A 24354-nucleotide genomic window follows, 5' to 3' on the forward strand; every position below is an offset into this window, starting at 1 on the left:
GCGACATGCATAGAATTTTTTGATTTAAAAAAAAACATATGTATTTAAAGAAATGGCACTAGAGCAGCAAACAAATTTTGTTTTTATTATTTTTTAAATACATGTGGAATCTAAGAACAGATTTAAATAATAATGTGTACTTTATGTATAATTTAGTTTCTTAACATAATTCACATTTAATTTCAACACGATTTTAATTCGTCAGTTTAAACGTTTGAAACAATACACCAAATCGGTTACATATTCCCATTCATCAGCATAAGTTAGACAGTTGGAAGAAGGTACAGCATATTCCACGTCTCAGATTAGCGAAAACAAGTGTTGCATGTGACATTATTGATTCACACATCAGCTTCAATTTATTGTGGTTTAAGTGCTTTTATCCGATCCGTAGTTATTATAATATACTTTTATGTCATTCGATATGCCACGATATTAAGATATATAAGCAATGAACAGGTCCTATGTATATGATTATGGCCACTGTGTCCTGGCACTCAGATAAATATAATTGTACTATGTTCATTCAGATTTTATAGTGCCTTATGACTTTCTGGTACAAATCCACGGTGCAAGAATCGTTTCAATCCGGCTGTCTAATTAAATTTGTATTTGTGTCTAGATGAAATTTGTTTGCATTTTCAACCGCACTCGCCCCAGTAGATGTTTTGGACCTTCCGATGAACCATTTCTGAAAGTAAACGTTTAACCATGTTAATAAATTTTAACTGAAAAAAATTTTATTAAAAGAATATGATTAATTCTCCCTTTATAGCAATGATGTTCATTTCATTGTGCTTTCGCGCTGAGTAAGAACACACATATTCTTATTCTCTTTGAAAGAGCATAACAAATGTCTCATTTTTTTCAGAAATTCATTAAGCATTGTTGTTGGTTGGTTTTTGGACGAAGCATAGCAAACACACGCGTTTCAATTACAATTGAACACAAAACAACAAAGTCAGAAATAAATAACAAATTTGAGAGAATTTCGGCCGTATAATGTATATTCTTTTATTTCCTTAAAATTTAAATTACATTCATTTAATAAATTGGTTATATCTGGCAAAAATTCTAAATCTAAACATTCTTTATTTTGTTCTTATTTTAAGTGTTTGCTGGGTAGCTCTCTCACCAATACATCTTCATTTTTATTTTTGAACATCACTGCTTTATAGGTACGATTATATCGTCACCTTAAATCAGGGAAAGGCAACCTATACTATTGCATTTTACGATTGTATTAGTTATACACTCTCTCCGCTCTCACCACGAATCGGTGTTGCCAGTAAACTTTCGTCGCTTTTCCCCAATTAAAAATGTAAAATCTCATATTGTTCATCATACATCTTTAAATGTTGGGACATATTTTTTTTCACTGGCAACGCTGATTCTTAAATTGTGCGATAAAAAACGATACACAACCTGCTTGTTTGAGTTCTCAAGCTAGACTGATTAAAAGTTGTTTATTTCTCTACAATGCGTGTGCACACGTACGTAAGAGAAGAGTAAATGAAAAACGCGGCGCCCATGTTTTGCCTTGCCTTGTTTATTTACTATATAATCTAGGTTTAACTGAGCATCATTGGTGAGTTAAACCTAAGTATAAAATGCCAAAGCACAAACAGATAAAAAATTTAATAAACAATTCAGCACAGCAGCTCTTTGTTTTCATTTGCTTTACATATGTAAATATAATTTTTAGTATACATTTTATATACTTTAATGTCACTTTTTCTTTTACAAAGTTAAAATTTACAAAAAAAGTTATGTACGCGGTTGCTTTTTCTTATAAAATTTTAAGTACTGCCATATTAATATGAAAAATGTTGAGGAATGCACATGTGATTTGACTGAAAAGTATGGCAATGCTTACAAAATTAATCCATTAGTGAGAAACACAATCATTGGTTAAATCCCGGCTAAATATGTTTCAAGTTTAATATAACAGCGTGTTAATCTGAGTTTAACTGACAAGTAAGAAACTAGCTCTTAATTCCTTTAGCTTTTTCTTACTAACTTATATTGACCTACTTAAACGGTGTTAAGAATCATTCCTTGGAAAGTTCTAGAAATTTGTTTATTGGGAACTTAGGTACATTTTTGTAGTTGATTGTTTTTTTATGAATTCTGAACGGAACCTATGGACCTGAACAGGGAAAAAAGGTAAAAAAAAATCGAATTTTTAAAGCTTTTGAGATTTTGATCTTGAAGATGAAGTTTTTTTGAATTTATATGTTCACAATTTTTGTTCTTTATGACAAGAGCTACAACTTTGACTCAGAGTGTAATTCCAAACTGTTTACAAAAAACTTTTTTGAAAAAAGACACCGAGGCCCCAAAATTTTGGGGGCCCATAAAAAAAGTGCATGACTTTGGGCAAAACTGTCTTTTTGGTCTTTTATCACGTAGTGGTGTCTGTATATGGTTATTTTTTTCGTGTTGCACTGTGTCCCAAAAGTTAAGCAAGTAGTCAGTGTATCCCTTAAAGACAGTAATTGTCACAAATTTCTTATCACTTGGCTGACTCCAATTTATAGTATATTTTGGTCATATGACACGTATGTGCTCTCTTTAGTGCAGAGAGAAGACAATTGGTTACTTTATACATCCTAAGTAATCTAGCGTGAAGACAACTGCCACTTAAGTGTCACTAAGTAATTTGGAGTGTAGTCACTTTAAACGTTTTGTGAGTAATTCGTACAAACTGGTTTTATATAAATTGTTGTGTTATTATTCTCATACAGTTTATTTTTATTTTTGCTTAAGTAAACTGATTTTAGTGTCTCTTAGTAACTTATAGTGAAGTCGCTTTAAACGTTTATTTTGTACTGCACTTTAGAAAGTAGTTATTATAGCCACCAGAAGCAATCTATTGTAGAGTTGACGGAGGAAGGTTTGTTTACAAGCAACAATTTATTGGACTGTCTATGATGTCTTTTATTTGAGGTCAATTAACACCCGTACATGTTAAAATAACTAGTTATGTAGCTTATCAAGTAACCAGTTAGGTAGCTAGTAAAGTAACTGACGCTATGTAACCAGTATGTGAATCCAATTATTTGACTACTTTGGACCAGCAATCGGATAGTCTCATTGTAATCAAAAAGGGTCAATTGACTCCCTTCTTAGGACACGCACGTGTTAAAATAACTAGTCACGTAGCTAGTAGGGTAAATTCAAAATTGTTGGACCTATTCGTTTTTTGCTTCTTCTGTAAAATAAAGAAAGGTGTAATTATGTCCGTTTGCATTTAATATGACGATATGCAGACGATAATACTGTATTTTAATACTTTTTTGAATATAAAATATTATTAAATCCATTCGCTTTGTCAATAAATCATTTTTAAAAATACATTTCTTGTTAAGGTATTTACATACATCAATACAGTGTATTAATACTTTTCAAATTGAACATATTAAATTTATTCAGTTTGTAAAGAAATCATTTTGAAAACTAAATTTATTATCTACAAGGTAGTATTCAACATATTTGTTTTTTTAAAAAGACACGGATTAAATAAAATATTTATGAATAATTACGAAATAAACGAATTCGAAAGTGTTTGCTTCTAATTTAACAATTAACTACTTTAGAATTTATGATCCATCATAAATTCACAATTTTTTTTATACACCTAAAACCTAAAGTTCCATCATTGAAATAAAACTTTATAAATACCAACTTTAAAAAAATAGAAACTTTTCTGTATAAAATTTAAAGTTTTACCAATTTATACGATATGAAAACGGCAATATTTAGCTTACATTAACAGCTAACTACGGAATATGTAAACAACTTAGATGATTAGAATTTCAGTGATATCAGCAAGAAAACTTATTTCTTAAATTTCAATATAGCACCACTTTGACGCACATTTGAACCCAATGTGGGATGTTTTACCTATTAATGTTTTATAAGTATTTAGTGGAAATTCTTGCAATAACTCACCTCTTTTGTTTATTTCACTACTTCTCCATAATTCTTGACTTAACTAATTATACAATTATGGGACGCCCCGCCCCATTCAATAATTCTGAAATCATATTGTAAGACATTATAATAGTCGTGGAATGGGTCACATCATAAATTCACTTACATTCGTTAAGTTATTGTTGACGTCTTTGTCGTCTGGATAGTGCCTGTTGTAAAAGTCTTTTGCACGGCCACATATCAGTACTTGATATTTTTGCTTCTGCCCTGTCAACGACATCTTTGACATGCAGTCTTATTTGACGAAATTTGTAGAAAATTTTACCTCTTGTTTCTTTCAGTTTGGCCGCAGATATATCATCAATTGTAAGTGACAACATTACATTGTTGGTGATTTTATTTAATCTTCGAAGCAATTTCCATGCATCCACATTGAGTCCATCATTTTGGCACTGAATAAAGAATAGAATTCGGTCAGTGTCATCATGAACGGAGTTGTGGAAAAAACCAACAACTTCTTTTGAGTGAAGTATCAGTGATAGCTCTTTTGATAGCTCTATTTTTTGGGATTCCATTTTTGATAATTTTGCTTTTGTATGTGTTTCTTTAAATGAACTTTGCCGCTTTGGGTCAGCAAATGCCAATAACTTATCACCTTCTTGTGTAATGTTTCTGCAGTAAGTGAATTTATCACTAGAATTTCTCGACTCTCTAGATTCCCGCTCAATTGATCTTTGTCTAATTTGTTCAGCAATCTTTTCCACATCCAGTGGTTTTCTTGCCAGGACCATAGCTTCGTCTCTACTATATCCATTTGAAAGAAGAAAGGACATTCTTTTTTCAGCGACATCACTTAATTGTAGTGAACCATCTGCAGTTGCACTAGCTTCCTGTTTTTGTGGATTCGGTTTCTCCGCAATTGATTCGTCTGACCGCCCTATCTTCCTGGGGATTTTAAGGTCATGAAGCACACTTCGAACTTCTTTCATTGGCTTAAGGCACAGTATTCTTGCCTCTTCGATGTTCATACCATGCTCCATATAGAGCTTTAAACGTTTTCGTGAAGCCCCGCATAATTTCGGTCTATCGTTTAAATTTTCTGTTTTCTGCTCAGTGGTATTGGCATTGGCGGACGTAGAGGGTTCCAGTAACGCGCCTTCTACATCAGTTGGGATAGATACCAAAGTAGATTCGGGACATGAGTCCCCCAACACCAAGGTATCATCCATTTCTTCATTTTTTCTTTTTGGGTTGGGATCATTAGATCCTGTAACGTGTTCAGTTAGGCACATAGGAACCTGTTCTGAATTTATCAACATATTTTTATTCATTTTTTCGTTTTCCATCTGTAAGAAAAGATAATTAATTAATTAATGGGGGCAAACAGAACATCATACAACACAGCCCCATGCTGTAGATGGGCATAAATACAAGCGGACAATGCCCTTGGAAGACACACTAAAGTAGTGCCATTCATTCCATGGACACGGAGCGGATACCATCCGGAATTACGGGCTTTTTTCGAGCGTCCGCTCTAGATCCGCCATGTTCAGCACTTGACAGAGACACCTCGTGTAGGATGCGGTTCTTCACCACGCATGGACGGTCATTGGATACCGAAGAGGCTTTGGCATTATCGACAGATTAGCTATGTTACGCATTCAGATCCCTACAGCAAATGCTGCTTGTCTCCCATTGGATACCTCGCCAGTTAACTTTGTGGTATTTGCATCAAGTACTTCTTGACGTATCTGTACCTCTTGACGTTTTCTCAATAATACAAGAAAAGTTTACCACCTTCGAAATTGGTTTCTTACAGGCACTTGAAGACGACAACTGGGGGAATGTCAGTTGTTGTCGTTACTGAGGTCATTAAGCTCTGCACCGTAACAACTTCTTTATTTAGATCACTTTCCATAATTGGCTTATTTTTGAGTACCACCCTAGCTAATTCTACATTTGGTCCTCGAAAGGTTCAAGACCCCTAGGGCTTGGTGGAACATATAGGTTCTCACTACTCCGACATGTGTAGAATCTCAATCACCTTGTAGGCCACCAAACAAAGTCTGGAATTCTGTATTTTTTCTAATTTTTTCTAAAAATAAAAAGTGGGATGCAGTAGTACTTTTGTTTTTAGCCTAATTTCAGGATTATTGTGACAGACACTGAATTCATTAAACAAATAACAATACAACTTTAATTTAATATAATTAATATCAATTAATATTCTTTAATTAATTTAAAATTCTTTTAAATATTTTTTCCAGATGACATTTTATCTGTAAACTAAAGCTGGAAACCCAAAATATTTGAACCAACAATTTGAAGAAATTTTCGTGTATTTATGTATGTTTGGCATCAATAGCAGAAGCAGCCGACAAAATTATCAATATAATACGAGAACTAAAATTAATTGTTTTATTTAATTTTAATTATACAACAATAATATTTATGGAAATACATATTTGTTTTACTAAAAAACACTACATAGAGTAAATGCATTCTAAATAATATAAAAGGGCTGGTATTATTTAGAGTGTTATTATAATTGTTTATTTATAAAATTGTCTATTTTATTTTTTAATTAAAATTTTTGTTTTAAACTAATATTTGTGAAAGCAAACCACACTAGAAGTTTCCTATATAATGCATGAAATGCAACAAAAATTAATAATTACTTTCTAACAAAAAAACTAAAAAAAACTAAGTAAATGAATTAAAAATGTAATTTTAAATAAAATATTTCAATAACTACAAAAATATTATATTAAATGTTCTAAAACTAAAATGAAAATTTAAACAATTTTGCACAAATTGTAAATAATTTGAAATAAGTACCATTGAAAAGACATACATATACATAAATAAATAAATAAATACATATACTATATATAAATATTAAATTTTAATTTACTTTTAAATATAAACAACAAATATACATACATAAATATTTAAAATAAAACTAATAAAATCATAAAAAATAAACAAATATAATTACCAAAAAATTATTTTTTTTTTTTAATACATAAATCTGATTATACAGTGAATACAAGGAATGATTGTCGGTGAGTTGATCATGCACCTCAACCATTTAGATATGTTTAGTGCGAAACCTCAAAACTCTATTAAGCAATTCCTTGGAGAAAACGAAAAATTCCGATAAAAAAAATGAGATATTGCGATATATGATCACTAGGGGGCGGATTTTCATGCATTTATTATTGGAAAATATGCGCCTAAAATATGCTTCAAAAAAATCAAAATACATATGACCTAAATATTTAAAAAAATATCCACTTATATTTTTGTGCAGAAACATAAAATAATTAACTATGGATTGCTCAATGTCCATGAAATATGCAACAATATTCCCTGCAGTTAGGACTCTTTAAATTATACCAGGAATTTAATAGTTAAAATTTTAAAATTATAATTGTTCCTCTGAGAAAACGATGGATATATTAATTATAAGATCTTGGTATGAATATTTATTTAAACCCACAATCTTTAGAGCTTCTATCTTGCGACATGCCTTTTAAAATCATCAATATTTTGATCGTGCTGTAAAGTAGCATCCAACTTTAATATTCATGCCGTAATAAGACAGCAGCTAAGCAAGTAAGTAAATGTATCCCTAAGACAGTAATTGTCAATATATATAAAAATGGATGTTTGTATGTGGGTATGTATGTTCCGAATGAACTCAAAAATGGCCCAGCTGGTAATACTTTAAAGTCAGATTTTTGATTTTCGGCCTATGGACGGAATGGCGTGGCAGAATCAAATTTTTTATGATATACAGCTAATGACATAAAAAAAGATTATTGTATAAATGTTGATCGATCTTTTTTGCAATTCTTACAGATAGTTTATTTAGTTTCCTATATTTTTTTCCAAAAAATTAATTTTGTCCAAAAAAAATTTTTTTTTCAACAAAAAAATGTTTTTTTCAACTGGAGAAATAAATACTTTTTTTATTCCCAAAGTTCAAACAATGACAATTTTCATTTCGTTGCTTAACATCATTCTAAGAATTTTAATTCTCAGTGGTGTATGAAGCGAATGATTTGGTGTAAGCGAAGTAAGGAATACATTCCAACACAAGTCTGGTACTATAAAAGTTCTTTTATATTAACAATCGATGATAAACAATTTTGTTTACTTTGCATATTAGGTGCATGAATAAGAAATTTCCATATAAAATCTATTAAAAAAATAATATTTTGAATAACTCACTTTTAATAATGGCTCGATCAAGAGAAATAATCTATTTAAAGTTGGCGGCATTTTATTACACTAAGATGACTACAGGAATCAAAAGGACGTACTGATGCAAAACATTGCCGCGTTTTGAAGTTCCCTAAGGAATCCCCGGGAATGTGCTGTTCGAACGGTAAAGTTATTCTGTCACCAGTTATTGAGCCGCCTGAGCTGCTTCTAAGTAACATTTCCGGCGCCAATTCTATTTCCAAGCACTTCCTTCAAAATATCCACAAGTTCAACTCATGATTTCAAATGACGTCGGCTTCATGCCTTTAAAGTTCAAGGCCAAATGTACCACAGAATTGGATCATTGCTCCCGCTATGATATTTCACTGGAAATGAAGCTACAGAAGCCGATCACTATCAACGAACATGCGTGTGCCTTTGCTGCAATACCCTTCTGCCGAAACATTCTCCCAAATGAGAATTCGCTGTCTATAAGGTATTCCCAAGTCTTGCAACCAACTACAAAAATTCGAATTGGCTGTGGGAACATGCAATTTTGTCACCAACAAATTATGATGTTAACAAGCTCAATAAGCAAATACAATTGAAACTGCCTGGCGAAACAATAAAATACAAATCGATTGACACAGTAATGAACGAAGAACTAGCCGTCGATTATCCTACTGAATTTTTGAATTCATTGGAACCAGCCGGAGTGCCACCACATGTATTAATATTAAAGGTTGGATTACCGACTTTGACACTGTATATTAAAATCGAGATGCAATATAAAACAGATGTTTTCTAAGGGCCAGCAACGCGGACCGGGTTCAGCTAGCTATTTACAATATTTAATGAAAACATTTGCCCAATTCACAATTGATGTCGTAGCGTTGTATCGTTGTATGTCGTAATTGGTTTTATTAATGATTTGTTTTTGTTTCGAAAAATTTGTTTGAAAAATATTTATGACGTACAATGCTACAACACTACGACATTAATTGTGAATTGGGCAATTATACAAATAAATATGTATGTATATTCAGCTTAATTTCTTCTTTCTAACACGATTTAAACTAGTAAGAGTGTAATATTCGGACCTTATATAATATTTACCATAGTAAACTTTAAAGTTGTTTACCTCCATAAAAAACACCCCTTATTTTGTTGTTTGACAACCGACTTAGGGTTTTAACAATTACGTCTCGTCTCTATGTTAGCTCATGTCACTTTTTGTACTAAGAGCAGCACAAGTGACATTTTTGGTTTATTAAATATTGACAACTTTAAATATGTTAGTTGTTTAGTAGATATTTCGTGAAAATTCTTGTAGTAACTCACCTCTTATGTTTATGTCACTACTTTCGCATTCTTGATTCCATTAACTAATTAAGCAATTATGGGACCCCATCCAAAAGTTCTGAAATCATAAGACATATTCGAAAATGTAAGTCTAATAGTCATTGAATCGGTCACATTATAAATTCACTTACATTCGTTTAATTCCGGGCTCTTGAATCAGACCAATCTTGCAAGTGCATTGGACAAATCTTCCACTAAACTTTATCAAATTGAGGATGCATTCAGGAGCATGCACTTCGCTATGTAATGTTATTGTTGATGTCTTTATCCTCTGGATGGTGCCTGTAGTGAAATTGTTTCAAACGACCACATATCAGTACTTGTTATTGCTGCTTCTGGCCTATCAACGACATCCTTGACATGCAGTCTTATTTGTCGAAATTTGTAGAAAATTTTACCTCTTGTTTCTTCCAGTTTGGCCGCAGATATTTCATCAATTGTAAGTGACAACATTACATTGTTGGTGTTTTTATTTGATCTTCGAAGCAATTTCCATGCATCCACATTGAGTCCATCATTTTGGCACTGAATAAAGAATAGAATTCGGTCAGTGTCATCATGAACTGAGTTGTGGAAAAATCCAACAACTTCTTTTGAGTGAGGTATCATTGATTGTACTGTTGTTCTCTTGATAAACATTTCTGAAGGTGTTTGTCCAAATGTTGTTTTCCTCACAATTCCTTCAAATGAACTTTGTCGCTTTCTTTCAGCAAATGCCTGGAATTTATCATCTTCCTGTGTAATGTTTCTGCAGTAAGTGAATTTTTCACACGACGCTCTAGGTTCCCTCTCAATTGATTTCTGTCTAATTTGTTGAGCAATCTTTTCCACATCCAGTGGATTTCTTGCCAGAGCCATTGCTTCGTCTTTACTATATCCATTTGAAAGCAGAAAGGCCATTCTTCTTTTACAGACACCACTTAATTGTTTTTGTTTACATTCATATATTGGTTGATTTTTACAATATTGCTTTATTGCTCTCTTTAACAGTTTTGAGGCTTTCCTGCGTTGTGCACCAGAAGGTCTCTTCTTCTTCAATTTTAGTTTTTCAACACTTTTTGTGAATTTATAGGTATTGAATACCTCGCCAGTTAACTTTGTGGACTTGTAGGTATCGGATTCCTCACCTATCTTATTTGGCAGGGATTGCGATGGGTTCACCCTCGGATCCGTCCCTTCCTTATCTTTACTTCTTGATGCTTTCTCAACAACGGAAGCCAAGTTTCCCACCTCCGAAATTGGTTCCTTACAGGCGCTTGATGACGACGACTGGCGGCCTGTTTGCACACCATCACTAGTCGCCGGTACTGAGGTTATTAAGCTCTGCACCGTAACTTCTTCTTTATTTAGATTACTTTCCATAATTGGCTTATTTTTTGGTACCACCCTAGCTAATTTTATTTGGTCCGCGAGAGGTTCTAGACCCCTAAGGCTTGGTGCAACATATAGGTTATCACTAATTCGAGATGTGTTGAATCTCAACCGCCTAGCTAGTTGTACTGGTCTTCCCCGCACCTGAGTATACTGATAACCTATATTTTACACTAGCCCCCCATATCCGCCACCCGGGGACGCGTCCGATGGGAGTAAAACTAGCAAAAGACTCCACACGGATCTAATTGAGTTTGTTGGCTCCCAAACAAACTATGGAATTTGTTCAGTATTTTTGTTAATTATATATTTATTTGCTAGAATATAAAATGGTTTGAAAAAAACTGGGAGGCAGGAGTAGTTTGTTTTTGGCCTAATTTCAGAATACATATATAGGATATTTCTTACAGACTCTGAATTCAGCAAAAAAAATAACAAAACCACTTTCCCACTTAATAGAAGTGAGGTAAATTTCTATCGTTCTTTAATATTTGTCAATATACTGCTAAATGTCGTTATTTTATATTTTTCAAAGGTAACATTTCGGGAAGTTCTATAAATGGGAAATAATTTCAAAATTTATATTACTGCGAAGTCCAGAGTCTTCCGAATTATACCTATTTTTTATGTACATTTCTACTATATGCTAAATCTCATGACCGCATTCAAAAAATTAAAACCTCTTTTATATGCCCCATAAAAACAAAAAACGATTTCGCAAAGTGGTATAGAAAACAAGTTAGAGAGCTATATTCCGCTGTTCCGAATCTTATATACCCTTCAGCAAATTATACTTCAAAATATAAATTTTAAATATTTTTAGGTAAACAAAATTAATTTTTTTTCCAATGTTGTTTTTTGAATTTTTTGGAATTTTTTTTTTTCGAATTGTTATTTTAAATTTTTTTTTTTCAATTTTAAAAAAATTTTATTGGCTTTTAAAATTTTTTTTATGGTTTTTTCCTCATATCTCAGCCATTTGTGGACCGATTTTTCTGATTTTAAATAGGAAACTTCTCGAAAGCATGTCTGACAGAATTATTGAAGATATCTGGGGTATTCAGAAAATTAATTTCAACAGACAGACGGGCATGGCTTAATCGACTCCGTTATCTATAAGGATAGAAGTTACAGATTTATTTCCCTCTTTTTTTCTATACCACTGTGCAGTGATTTTAACTGTAAAACTAATTTTTAATTTAAATGCACATAACTTTTTTTTAGTATCGATTTTGAAAAAATATTTTTTTTGCTAATAGATTTGTTGGTAATTCAAAATAGGAAGATAATTTGGATTCACTATTAGCAAAAATCCAAACTATGGTAGGTAAACAACTTGAAATTTTAATTTTCAAAAAAGCGGACGTGTGAGGCAATCCTCAGTCGCGGCCTAGGACTGTTAACGTGTTAAGGAATCCACAATTAATTTATTTTTGTATTAACAGTTCGATTTATGAGAGAACTTTTTATTGGATATAATGTTTAATATTAAATATCCTTTCGGGTTAAATAATAGTGGATGTGATTATTTATAAAATTGTAAAGTGAATTGAGTAAATTTATTGAAGATAGAAACCATAGAATAAACGCATAGAACGGAAGGAGAGAGTAACAAATTTTACTCTTTTTTCACACATACGGGCGATACAAAAACAAAATACATGCAATACATTCTCATGAATTAGGTTTTTGACAACAGACTTAGGTTTTTGGCACTCAGTTACCTATCTAGTTGTTGCCTATGGTTCTAACTACAAGGATTTGTAATTCTCTACCCAGACACTTAAGACATTATAATTTCCCAATTAATATATTAATGAACAAACTCTTGAAATTACAGATTTTCATAGCGGCAGAGGATGGCCATTTACAATGGGCTTTTACAATTCTCGTAATTTTGTAGCAGTTAAAGAAAATAATACTCATCTGAATTATATTGCAAATAATTTTATTGAAATGTATTTATTCAAGGTAAAAGGTTACATTGTCTATAGTTTATAATTAAAGAAAAAATAAAACTAAACTAATCTTGAATACAATATTTCGTTTGATTGGCTTTTTAGTTTATCTTTACCAGTAGGTACTTGTCAGGTTTGCAGGTTTTATTCAGCAATTGTCCGTAATACAACAAAATATATGAAAATTTTGGGTACGGAAACGATCTTCTAGTACTGGAACAATGCAGGTTTGTTTCACAACTTGGCGGATTTGCAGGTTTCACAGAAAATCGCTCTTGTACTGAAAATTTCTATACAATTTGTTATATTGTGTATAACCACATTAAAACCTGAAAACCTGGAATTGAAAATAATATATTAATACATTAATATCTATTTGTTAAAACTAAAACAGAAAAGTGTCATTTATAACATCCAACGATTTTACCATAAATGATTTAAGTACTTTAATAGTAAAAGCTGACAAACCTTTAGTAACATTGTGATTTAGTTGTATGGGATCTTGTACAACAATTGCTTTTTTATCCAGTTGTAATGCATATTCGGGAAAACTTTTAACAAATTCGGTATATCTTAATAAGAAAAAGAAACAGAAGATAAATATTTGTTTATAGGAATTTGAATAAAAAAAAACATTGTTACAAAAAACAAACAAACCTGCTTGGCATTAGTATATCCAAATCAACTCTTTTAATAGGTTTACCCAAATAGGGACAGACAATATCAGTTTCAAAATTGAAACTAGTATAGAACAAAAAAAATCCTCTAACGAATTTTAACAAATTTTGTTGATTTAATTCCAATAGTATTATATTTAGATCATTCAAAGTCAAGGTGGCATATGAACATAACCAAGCTGTAGAAAAAAAAATTGAGTTAATATTTTGTGTGTAGGTTTATAACTAATATTTTTTTATTATATAGCCTTCGTCTGACTAAAAGATATTTTTAATTCTTACATTAATTTAAAAAAAAAAACTAAAATTTGAATTCAGTGTTTGTGATATCATACCATTTTAGTTGGATTTTGCATTAGTGATCACAATTGCGTATTTTGCTAAAACCATTGATTTTGATCTACATTTTACTTAGATCAAAAATAGTTTTATTTCACATTTTTAGAATTAGCCAGGAATGCATTTTTAAGAATGCTGAGTTTAATGTTGCATTAAGATGAGATGATGTCTAAAATTTTCATTAAGGTCCAAAAATTATCATTCGGTGATGATTAAAATAAAACATTTAGATAGACAGATTTGAAGGGGTGTGTACTATAGAAGTAGACTTCCACTCGGATACCCATAGGATCCATTGTGATAGCCTTTAGAAATACAACCCGGTGGTACTTAATGTGAAGAGAAAATATTAAATTGGAGAGAAAAAAGAAAGAAGTCAGGTGCCATAAAGATAATTAAAGTGAAAAACCCAGTCCAAAGAAAACTAAGAAAAAAGAAGAATGACAGGATATGAGTACAGACTGGGATTCACATAGTCTTGTTACTTAAAAATATTCCTAAATAGCCTATTCCCCTGATAAAGACTAATAGATTTCCTAGATAATATTATCCATTTCATTATGGAGTCTTTCCCCTAGCCATTGTAGTCTTGGACAGTTACACAGAATATGTTCCACTCTTTCTAGTTCCTCTATATGCTCGCACAACATACAGAAATCCAGTGCGCCCATATCCCATTACTTTTACTATCCAACCCAATTAACACGTTTAACTTCATAACAATTAAACGGATCCCAGTAAATAAAAAAATATATAAAGTTTTAACCACCAACCACAAAAATAACATATTTTTAGAAATATTCTAATAAAAGAATATTTTTATATCCGTATTTACTCGTACTTTGTTTTCGAATGATAGCGTTAAGCTATTCGCAGGTATGGCCTAGAAAGTTTGATTTTTAAACGGAATTTCCAAACTCCAATTTAAATTTTTTAAATTTGTAAAACCAATTTTAGCATTTTTTTAACGATTTGAATTCTGAAAATTTCAATAAAAACTATTTTTTTTTCAATATTTTGGCGAATAATCACAATACACACCGAAAGTGTTACTAAAATCAGACAATCATTAATGTTAATCGCCAAAATATTGAAAAAAAAAAAAATAGTTTATCCTACGAAGACAAAAATTACCCTATTTTAAGGGTAATTCTCAACATATTTTAACGCGTCGGTCAAAATTCGCAGTTTAATTTTTTGGAGGACTCTAATATACATAGGTAATGATTAAGTTTTCAAGTGAAAATGGGACATAAATGCGTATGGCGGGGAGAGTGTATTTAATTAATTTAGGTTGGCATGGCTAACCAAGTTGTGCTGCTCCGAATTAATCGCTGTTTTTGTGATTTAGTCAAATGGTTGTAGCAGTTCTGGAACAACTGCGTAACAATTAGAAGCTGGTGTAGAACTTCTACTACTTTATAACTGCGTCACTAAATAATGATTTAGTTCAGAACCGCACTTCTTTTAACGAATTCCCAAAAATATGTGTAGAAAAGGTAAGAAATCACCTTTAAAATAATGCCATTCGCATTGTCATAGATTTTTGGTTTTTGATCGGGAGTTTTTTATGCCATAATTTGCATTTAATTTTAGAAATTTGTTAACAGATCTTCCAATATTTTTTGTATTTTGGCAATTTGAGAGCTTAAATATTCAATACTAAACACTGAAAACGATAGACATTTTGTTTTTTTATCACTGCAAAAAAACAAAACAAAAAATATTGAAGCAATATGTTGAAATTTTACGTATGAACCCACTGATGTAAACAGAATTCGTTAAAAATTAAAAACAAACAATATATATAACTTCTATAATTGATGATTTAAGAACTTTAGATTTCAAAGTATTTTTAAACTTGTCTAAGGCATTCATTCAGTAAATTTTTAAGGCATTTGATTGAATATTATTATAAATTCTATATCTACTGGTTATTATTAATTGGAAAATAATCCTCTTTCTTGAAGTCCATTGTATTTATTGATAATAATATTAATATTTGAATATTTGTTGTAGTATAAGTTATTCCGATTCCATGTAAAGCTGAACAGATGGTCACTGTATACATGAGTAATATTTCATATTCAAGTTTACTGGGATTCCCCTTATTTCTTATTTGTGATATCACGCAAAAAGTAGAATGCCCAAATGCATAATCATGTTTAAGAAGAATCACAAAAATTATTTAAAATAAAGTAAATTTCAAAGAATAATACAAGCCAGAAGATACTAATACATATTATAAAATTAAATTTACTCCGGAAAAATACGGCTTGTGTAATTTTTCCTCGCCACAAAATTACTTATTTATAGCATTAATATAAAAATCAAAACATTAAATACTTACGTCCAACAGTGAACGCTTTTTCCATATTAACATTTTCTTGCAATTTTTCCAATGATGGTAATACGTTCTCAGTTTGTAAATAAAAAATGACCATCAAAATCATAGAATAGGTATTCATCTCACTATTGACACCTGTACGATGTAACCATTTTTTCATAAAAATGCACAACATACGTGCTGAAAAGATAATGAGAATTTTAAGATTAATGTCATTTCTATCTTTAGTTTTACTGCAAAACATGCAAAAAAAAACACTTACCAATGGGCTGAAGATTAAATATAAATTCCAGAAATTGTGTATTTACAGTACCCAGACTGTTCGAAAAATTAATATCACATTCTATACTGGTTTGCGAATGTATAATTTTTATTATAGGAACACGAGCTTTACTGATCTGCACTATGCCTTTCCACGTGTTGCTCTGCTTATTCAATGCATTTGCAACGATCTGCAGTTTATGAACAGTTTCATTACTGGCTCTATTTTTAAATACATTAAAAGTATCGCCAATATCAATGAATAAATCCAAATCTGATTCGCGACTGCCAATACCAGATATACGAGAACCGAATTTATAGATTTTAACAGTTTCAGTCGGAAATAGTGGCTTTATAAGATCCATCAAATCACTTTCAATAACATCATATTCAGGAATACATTTAAGTTTTGCGCCAATTCTTACATGATCATCAAAGAATTTTTTAAAATCGGTTGTCAGCAGGGCACATGCTTCTACGAAAATAGACATAAATAATTTTATGTAAATAAAAATTTAAATTTATTTAATAGTAACAAACATACTTTTGCTTAATTTGATCGCTTGTTCAATGTTTTTTTCCTCTTTCCTAATTAACTCCTGCATGCGTATTTCTTCCTTTCTATCCTTTTTGTGTTCCCGTTCTTTAACATCTCTTCCTGAATTCTTTTCACTATTTTGCCGGCCACTGCCGCCCGCAACAACAGCCGCTTTTTCACCACATTGTTCCGTCAGGTGCAATGTAACTTTTTCTACAGACTTTCCCAAATCGGTTTTGCAGTTTAAGCAATGATAAAGTCGTTGAATGTGATTTAGATTATCGCATGCTACTAGTTTTGTATTTTCCGTGGCCAAGATTTCGCTTGGATTTGAGTCCAAAAATTTTTCAATGGCATTCATTACCTTTTCCAATGAACTTACCATCACCTCATCATACTGATGGTATGTCTTGGACAAAAATTCCAAATTGTTGACGAACAATTCAGCTTCCAATGTTATGGGATTCATCTGGAAAAGATAAGATAAACATACATATTATATAACTTGTAGGAAATTGTATAATATTTTTAAAAATTAACAAATTCATAGAAATTTTTTTCCAAAAATAATAAAAAACAAATTTTAGGTGTTTTTTTGTAGAAAATTTAATTTTTAAAATTTTAATAACATTTTTGTTATGAATCTTTCTTAATGCAATTTTACAATTACAGTGACTTTCATTAATATTCGGTTTTTTAAATACAAATTTAAAAAAAATAATTTAATATCTGGTTGGATAGCCCTTATTTTTTATAACCTCAGAAAGACTATTTGGCATGTTATAAACATTTTTTTGCAAGTAATCAACATTGATTTTATCCCATTCTTCCTGCAGCCTTTTTTGAGTTCGTTTTTCGAAGAAATGGGATTTCCGCGGACTCGGCGATCTAAATAGTCCCATAAATTTTCTTTGGGATTCATGTCTGGGGACCGAGCAGGCGTATTAATCACTTTTGGACAATTATAAAGCAACCACTCACGAATACTTAGGGTCGTTGTCCTGATACAATTCAAAAGTTCTTGCAATTCCCATTTTTTGTGCAGATTTTTTCAAATTATCTCTCAAAATGTTCAAATAAACATCCTTGTTCTTAATGCCTTCGATTAATACCAGTTTCCCAGCCCCTTTCCGCCACACCATAGTTATTCCATCACTTCCAAATAAGTTAAATTTGCTTTCATCGAGAAAATTACGACTTCCCACCAATTTACATCTTTTTTATATGCTCCTTAGTAAATTTTAAACGATTATTCAACGACCTATTGCCCAATAAATCCATTAAATTCTCGAAAGGTTTTTGAACCTTTCTTTTTTGATGGTGCGACGTATTGTTGCTTCTGAAACTGTCTTTCCAAATTTCGTCTTAACTGCAGTAACAATTTTGGGGGCACTTAAGCATGGGTTAGCCTTGATTTTTCTTATAAAACGGAGCTCTTCCATCTCGGTAAGCTTTTTTGGCTGCCCAGGTTGTTTTTTAAAATCAATTCGATTCTGGTTTTTATATCTTCGGATAATGTCACCGACAGTATTTCGCTTCATTTTCAATATTTCACCAATATTTTTATATTTGTTTCCTTTTTTTGTAATGAAAATCACTAATTTCTTTGCTCTATCGTGAAAGTGAGTTCTAAATATATGCCTCTAGTAAAAAATAAACATTAACATGATGTCATTATATTCATTGAGAATTTTCGGATTTCAGAAACTGATATAGGTATAAAAACCGAATATTAATGAGAGTCACTGTATATAGACATTTTTAATAAAAATACTTAAGTTAGAGAGAATCCCACAATTCCCAAACAACTTTTTAAAAGTCCCAAAAATTGGATTTTTAGATTTTTGCTCAATTGATGGTACTGAGGTCGGAGATATGTGTTTAGAGAAAATGTCCCTAATCTTGAAATTGACTCCTCTATAGCCATGACATTTTATTAAAATCAGACTATCCGTTTAAGATAGTTACAGACAACAAAACTGTTAATTAATACTTTTCAAATTAAAAATGTTATTAAACCCGTCCGGTTTGTCAAGAAACCATTTTGAAAAATACCTATATAGGGTAAACGCTCCTATAGTCGGCATGACCCAGTAGTCGGCATTTTTGACTTAAAAGCTTAATAAATAAGAATAACGATAATTTTATACAAAAGTAAGATTTAACTTTAATTAAACATACACTCATTTATCTTTATGTAATGTTTAAATTTGGGTGAGATGAGTATTTTCATCTATTTTTATCCTCATTAAGTGACCATCTTTCAACTGGTGCGGAAGTGCCTGTTTTTTAAGAAATTTTTTAGTGGCAAGGCCAACTAAAACAAGTTAGTAACCATATCAATTTAAGTAATATTTTTACCAGAGTGGTGTTAACAGATAAAACTTTGTTTAAATATTACCTACAATGTGAAAGTTTTCACAAAAAATATTTTTTTTGGTTATTTTAATTGATGCCGTCATTAGGAACAAAAATTTCTATGATTTTCAATAGTCGGCATAGTGATGCCGACTTCAGGAAAATTGCTAATTTTTTGTATTAAGCTCAAATTCTACAAATTTGTTTATTACTCATCTCTCTTGACAATAGATTTGGAGAAAATGAGTTTGAAATGAGTTTACCCAATAGTCGGCACAGTTTTAATTGAGCATTTTAAGAACTGCCGAGTATAGGAGACCAAGCATCCTGAACTCGGCAGCAGCTTTTTATTTGACTGGAGATCGTTAAACAGAGTAATATTTAGAGATTCAGTAGGTATTATTAATTCTAAATAGAATTCCAAATATGGACACTCCAGAAAAAAAACCCATGCACCAATATCCTGAAAAAGCCTTAAAATATTTTCTATGCGAGAGAAGGCCCGATTTCTGTATTAGGTGCCAGTAAACAATATGGAGTTCCGCGTTCAAAAATATAGGACAAATTATACGATTCCGAAGGTCCTATGAGAATGGGGCCGCAAACAGTGTTATCTAATTCCAAAGAAAGTGAGGATTAACTTAACACGGTTCAATCAATCGTGAAGGAAGAGCAGCAAACCACACCATTTGTATATGATCTACCCGGAAAGAAATGGTATAAAGGGGTTTTTAAACTGTTCTCTCTAAAATAATCATGTAAGGTACCTTAATAAACAGGCTCTTTACTAAATCAGTTGAGAAAAGAAACGGATTTGGATCTAGCTTTTGAAATAGTCAACCGACTAGCTCCTAATATGAGCGTAGAATTGATTCCGATGACATTATCGAAGAGAACAATAACTTAAAAATAAATTATCAAACTATTGAAATTGTGAGTAATCTTACCATAGAGGCAGGCACGTTCATAATTAACAAGGAAAAGTTGAAAATATGGTAGTATCGCCAACTTTAGCTGCAGAAAATCACAATGAAACGTTGAAACCTGTTCACTACTCATCTCCAACTTTATCAAATAATTATTCAAATACTTGGTTTCAGCCTTTTAACTGTTCAAGTCCAATCCCAACAAGTTGTAGTTGTACATTTCAAATTTTTTCAAAGTTTTTTAATAATATTATGGTCACTGGGATATTATATATGATTGCGGTAACCATAATATGTTTACGTTACCATTAACTTGATTGTAAATAAATATATATTTATGGCAATCATTTTCATGATAATGATTTATCATAATATGTTGATCTCAGAATATGATAACCATAATCCTAGAACAACACAATATGTTGAAGTATTACATCATAAACATGGTTGCCACAAACACATAAATATTTACTACAATCATATGTATATATGATTGCTACAATGATGTGAATGGTAACTTAAACATAAAATAAACATAAATGGTTACCGCAAACATATACATAATTACAGTGACCATAATAGAAAAATAAAATAAACCAAAACAAATTAAAAAAGGAAGATAAAACGAGTTAGGGGCACATGTGAAGAGGATTTGGACACAGATCCTGAGGATGATGGTCTAAAAACGTAGGATATGATATTTGCGCACAGTGGTTTCACCTCAAATGCACTAATTTATGTTTTTTATTAGTATTTATTTAAATGGCTGATATTTTAAATAAAAAATAACTTGAATTCTTTTAAGATTTTATTCTTTTCTTAATAAAAAATGCTATGCCGACAATTGGGTCACAAATTGCCGACATTAGGATCAAGGGTGCCGACTTCGGGTACAAATCGTGTTTTTTCAAAAAAACGTAAATTGCTCAAATTTAATAAAAACTGCTTGAAAAGAATTAATTGAGTCTAAAACTATACAAATTACTAACCAACAATAACCCATTTACATCCCAATACCATGTTCGCACTCATAATGGTATCACTTTAAAAACTGAAAAAAAGTTAAACTGCCGACTACTGGTGCATTCACCCTATATATATATATTTTTTTTTATTATTTATTTTCAACAACCTAGCCTATTGGCCATAACCGGTTATAAATTTCTACTTAAAATTTTTATTATTACTGTTTTTCTGAAAATTTTATTATTAGTATCTATGTTTTTGAATTGGTTTTAAAATAATAATTAATGAATACCTACCGTAAATAAAAACAATCATTTGTATTATTTCAAAATAAATATTGAAAACTCTCTAGTGATTCTACCTTCTACAATTATTGTATCATGGACAATGTAATTGTATTATGATACGTAAGATTTTGACAATTATGAATACTGAGTACGTATTGTCATCTATAAATACTTTTAAAAGTTACAGATAGGTATATTTCCACTTTTGTTTAGTTTATCTACTGTGCAACCCTAAACAGATGTGATTTTCTAATTTTTCATATGCCACATTGGGAAAAAATTGCTAGCTTAAACAAACAACCCTAAACAGCTGGGATTTTCTAAATTTTTCATCTGCCACATGAATACAATTAAGAAAAATTGTTGGCTTAAAAAAACAACCCTAAAACTATTTTCTTAATTTTCCACCCTCTATATATATAATTCAGGATTCTAAGATTAAAGGTGCATTTTTTTCTTGTTTTATTAGAAGTATTTTTTTGGCACAAAATCTACTCCAGGGCTAAAAAGGATTCTGTCCAGCCGAAGTACATCATTGAGCAAAGCAAATAGTAATTTTCCACCCAGCAGATGATCAGCTGCTAAGATATCGACAAATGATATTCCCACTCATAGATAGATAAATCTTGATATGAAGAAAGATTTCCAAAATGAATTTATGTAGTATGTATATATCTAACGAACTCATTTATATCAATAAATCTCTAAAATCGTAAATACTTATCTATTAAAATAATTATTCGATCTCAAATTTTAGACATCATCTAAAAGGGCTTGAATAGCCAATCACGATAGATATATTTATTTAATAGTATTTCAGATTCTAATACTATGAATACTCTAAAGTATACACATAATCATTCATAATCTATGACATCTGCTTTGTCGATTCAATCACTTTCAATTTACATTTTTCAATACATTTGCAGCCGGATAATTATTTTATGGGATATTTACGATTTATGCTGTTTAGGGAAGTAAATGGCTTCCAAACTGTTTATCACTAGAATATTTATTTATACTTACATATTTTTTAGGTTTTATTTTATCCATTTTACTGTACTTTAATCGTTAAAAACTAGATACAAACTAAATTGTAAAACGATTTTCAGGTAATTCACAAAAACTTTGTTTATTTTACTGTTGCTTTAACAACTAGATTTGTGAAAGTAGTGAGTATTTGGGTACTCAATACTTTTTCACTGGTACTCAATAACAACAACATTAGAGTTCTCTAAAATCAAAGAATCGAACAAACGACTTTTTGCTCAAAACTCGAAAGTCAACTAACGGAAAAATTTCGATTACTCCATAAAAGTAACCCTAGGTCTCCACGTACCAATTTTTATTGCTAAATACAAGCAATAACGTCGGCAGAATAACAGCACAGCGATTGCTGATTGCTTTAAGTGGAGAAAACGTAAAATTGCTTAGTCACAAATACAATATTATCAACGAGATAATATTCCACAAATTTCTGTATTTTTACTTTTTGGTGCTTAAATAAATTAAATGAGTAAGCATTAACTACACCGACTCATAGAAAGAAGAAAACTGACAGACTATTGCACAGATTATTACAGATAAGAGACCATTGTCAGCTGTCAAACAAGTAATTTCGAACCGTATGGTTTTGTTTACATTTTTTTTAACATTTTTTCAATTCCGCCATTAAGGCAGATCTTAGAGCGAGAGAAAAAATAAAATGTAGTAAAAAATCGATGAGTGTGTGAGACGAGATATAGAAAGATAAATTTATATGTTTGTCCCGTTTGTACCGTGGTTTATTATACATTTTCTTTTGTTAATTTTTCGTAAATTTTTTTTGTTTGCCTCCGCCATGTTGCTAAAAACAGCTGATTTGGGTCTATGTTAGTCTATGGCCTATTGCTTAGCAATAATTGCTCAAACGATTAGTAAAGCAATTTGCCGTCTACACATCGAACATTTTATGGGCAAATCAATCCGTATGTCTATTAAAAACACGATAGAGCCAAGGCAAAAGGAGCTAGCTGTCTAAATTTTTTTTGGTTTAGTATTGAAAATGGTCAATCAATCAAAATGATTTATACATCAATTATTAGATATTTATGTTCTCTATTTAAGAAATAATTTCCGAATTTTTATTTATTTTTTTTAATTTTCCAAAGGCTGCTGCAAAGAAACAATTTACATGGCACAAGTGACAAGCACGAAAACTGATTCTATAGTTTTGCAGTTATACATTTTCGTTTTTTTGTATTTAAATATCGTTTAAAATAACCAGATTATGGTTCCACATATAATCTCCTGTCTATACTTGACAAATATTTATCATAACAATTAATGACGTTTGTTGTCAAGACAAAGTTATCTGAGCAAAAGCACTAAATACAAATTTTGTCATAACGAAGCAATAATACTAATAAATGGAGACTATACTTGATAACTTTTTATCTTGACAACCATTTTGACGTTTATCATGATAAAAATTCATCACCCTAGGTCTCCACGTAGCAATATTTATTGCTGTAATTGTCAAATTTGATTGCGTCAATGAAATTTGCGAGTGTAGACCGCAAATTGCCATATGTAGCAATCCATTGCGCAATGATTGCTCTACTGATTGCCTGAGCAATTATTGCTAAGCAATAAGCTGTCAGTTCAGTTATCATTAATGTAAAATTTCTTCTTTCTATGATTCGGTGCGATTAATTTATACATATTTAATTTATTTAAGTACCAAAAGTAAAAAATCAAAGAAATTAGTGAAAAAAATCATGCAATACAAAATATAAGCAAAATACACAAAAGTTTTTCATAGAACTTCTCGCGTTGAA

The 24354-nt window shown here is 31.0% G+C and overlaps 3 protein-coding genes across 7 annotated transcripts in view; 1 reads left to right on the plus strand and 2 right to left on the minus strand.

The window, feature by feature from the left end:
- The window catches only part of Tk (Tachykinin), a 98367-nt gene extending 91744 nt beyond the window's left edge, over positions 1-6623 (plus strand). The window contains exon 6 of one of the 2 annotated variants that reach the window (XM_065514052.1): positions 6204-6623. In XM_065514052.1, the coding sequence (XP_065370124.1) occupies positions 6204-6226 (23 nt within the window). In that variant the 3' untranslated portion in view covers positions 6227-6623. The remainder of the gene's footprint in view (positions 1-6203) is intronic. The other variant, XM_065514061.1, reaches the window with a different exon arrangement.
- LOC135962208 (uncharacterized) lies at positions 44-11105 on the minus strand. 4 transcript variants are annotated; one of them, XM_065514016.1, is made up of 5 exons: positions 9639-11105; positions 9487-9565; positions 4103-5282; positions 3955-4039; positions 44-691 (listed from the first exon to the last, which is right to left on the minus strand). In XM_065514016.1, exon 3 carries the CDS (start codon positions 5280-5282, stop codon positions 4113-4115), a length of 1170 nt encoding a protein of 389 aa, XP_065370088.1. In that variant the 5' UTR covers positions 9487-9565; positions 9639-11105; the 3' UTR covers positions 44-691; positions 3955-4039; positions 4103-4112. The 4 variants fall into 3 exon arrangements, with proteins under 4 accessions (XP_065370088.1, XP_065370106.1, XP_065370096.1 ...); XM_065514024.1 differs by lacking the exon at positions 3955-4039; XM_065514041.1 differs by lacking the exons at positions 3955-4039; positions 4103-5282.
- Positions 11106-12809: 1704 nt separating this feature from the next.
- Tailor (tailor) lies at positions 12810-22683 on the minus strand. Its single transcript, XM_065498565.1, has 6 exons — positions 22562-22683; positions 17005-17467; positions 16462-16935; positions 16203-16379; positions 13494-13692; positions 12810-13408 (listed from the first exon to the last, which is right to left on the minus strand). The coding sequence occupies exons 1-6, from the start codon at positions 22586-22588 to the stop codon at positions 13222-13224; spliced, it is 1527 nt and encodes a 508-aa protein (XP_065354637.1). The 5' UTR covers positions 22589-22683; the 3' UTR covers positions 12810-13221.
- Positions 22684-24354: the final 1671 nt, after the last annotated feature.

The sequence above is a fragment of the Calliphora vicina genome, chromosome 1 (assembly GCF_958450345.1).
Source record: "Calliphora vicina chromosome 1, idCalVici1.1, whole genome shotgun sequence".
NCBI lineage: Eukaryota > Metazoa > Arthropoda > Insecta > Diptera > Calliphoridae > Calliphora > Calliphora vicina.

Bases quoted from the DNA above. Each gene is read 5' to 3' on its own strand.
- LOC135962208 (XM_065514024.1), bottom strand. From the start codon at position 5,282: ATGGAAAACGAAAAAATGAATAAAAATATGTTGATAAATTCAGAACAG.
- Tailor (XM_065498565.1), bottom strand. From the start codon at position 22,588: ATGGATAAAATAAAACCTAAAAAATAT. The intron at 16,380-16,461 runs GTAAGTGTTTTT...TTATCTTTTCAG, and splicing joins ATTTAATCTTCAGCCCATTG to CACGTATGTTGTGCATTTTT. The intron at 13,409-13,493 runs GTTTGTTTGTTT...TTTCTTATTAAG, and splicing joins GATATACTAATGCCAAGCAG to ATATACCGAATTTGTTAAAA.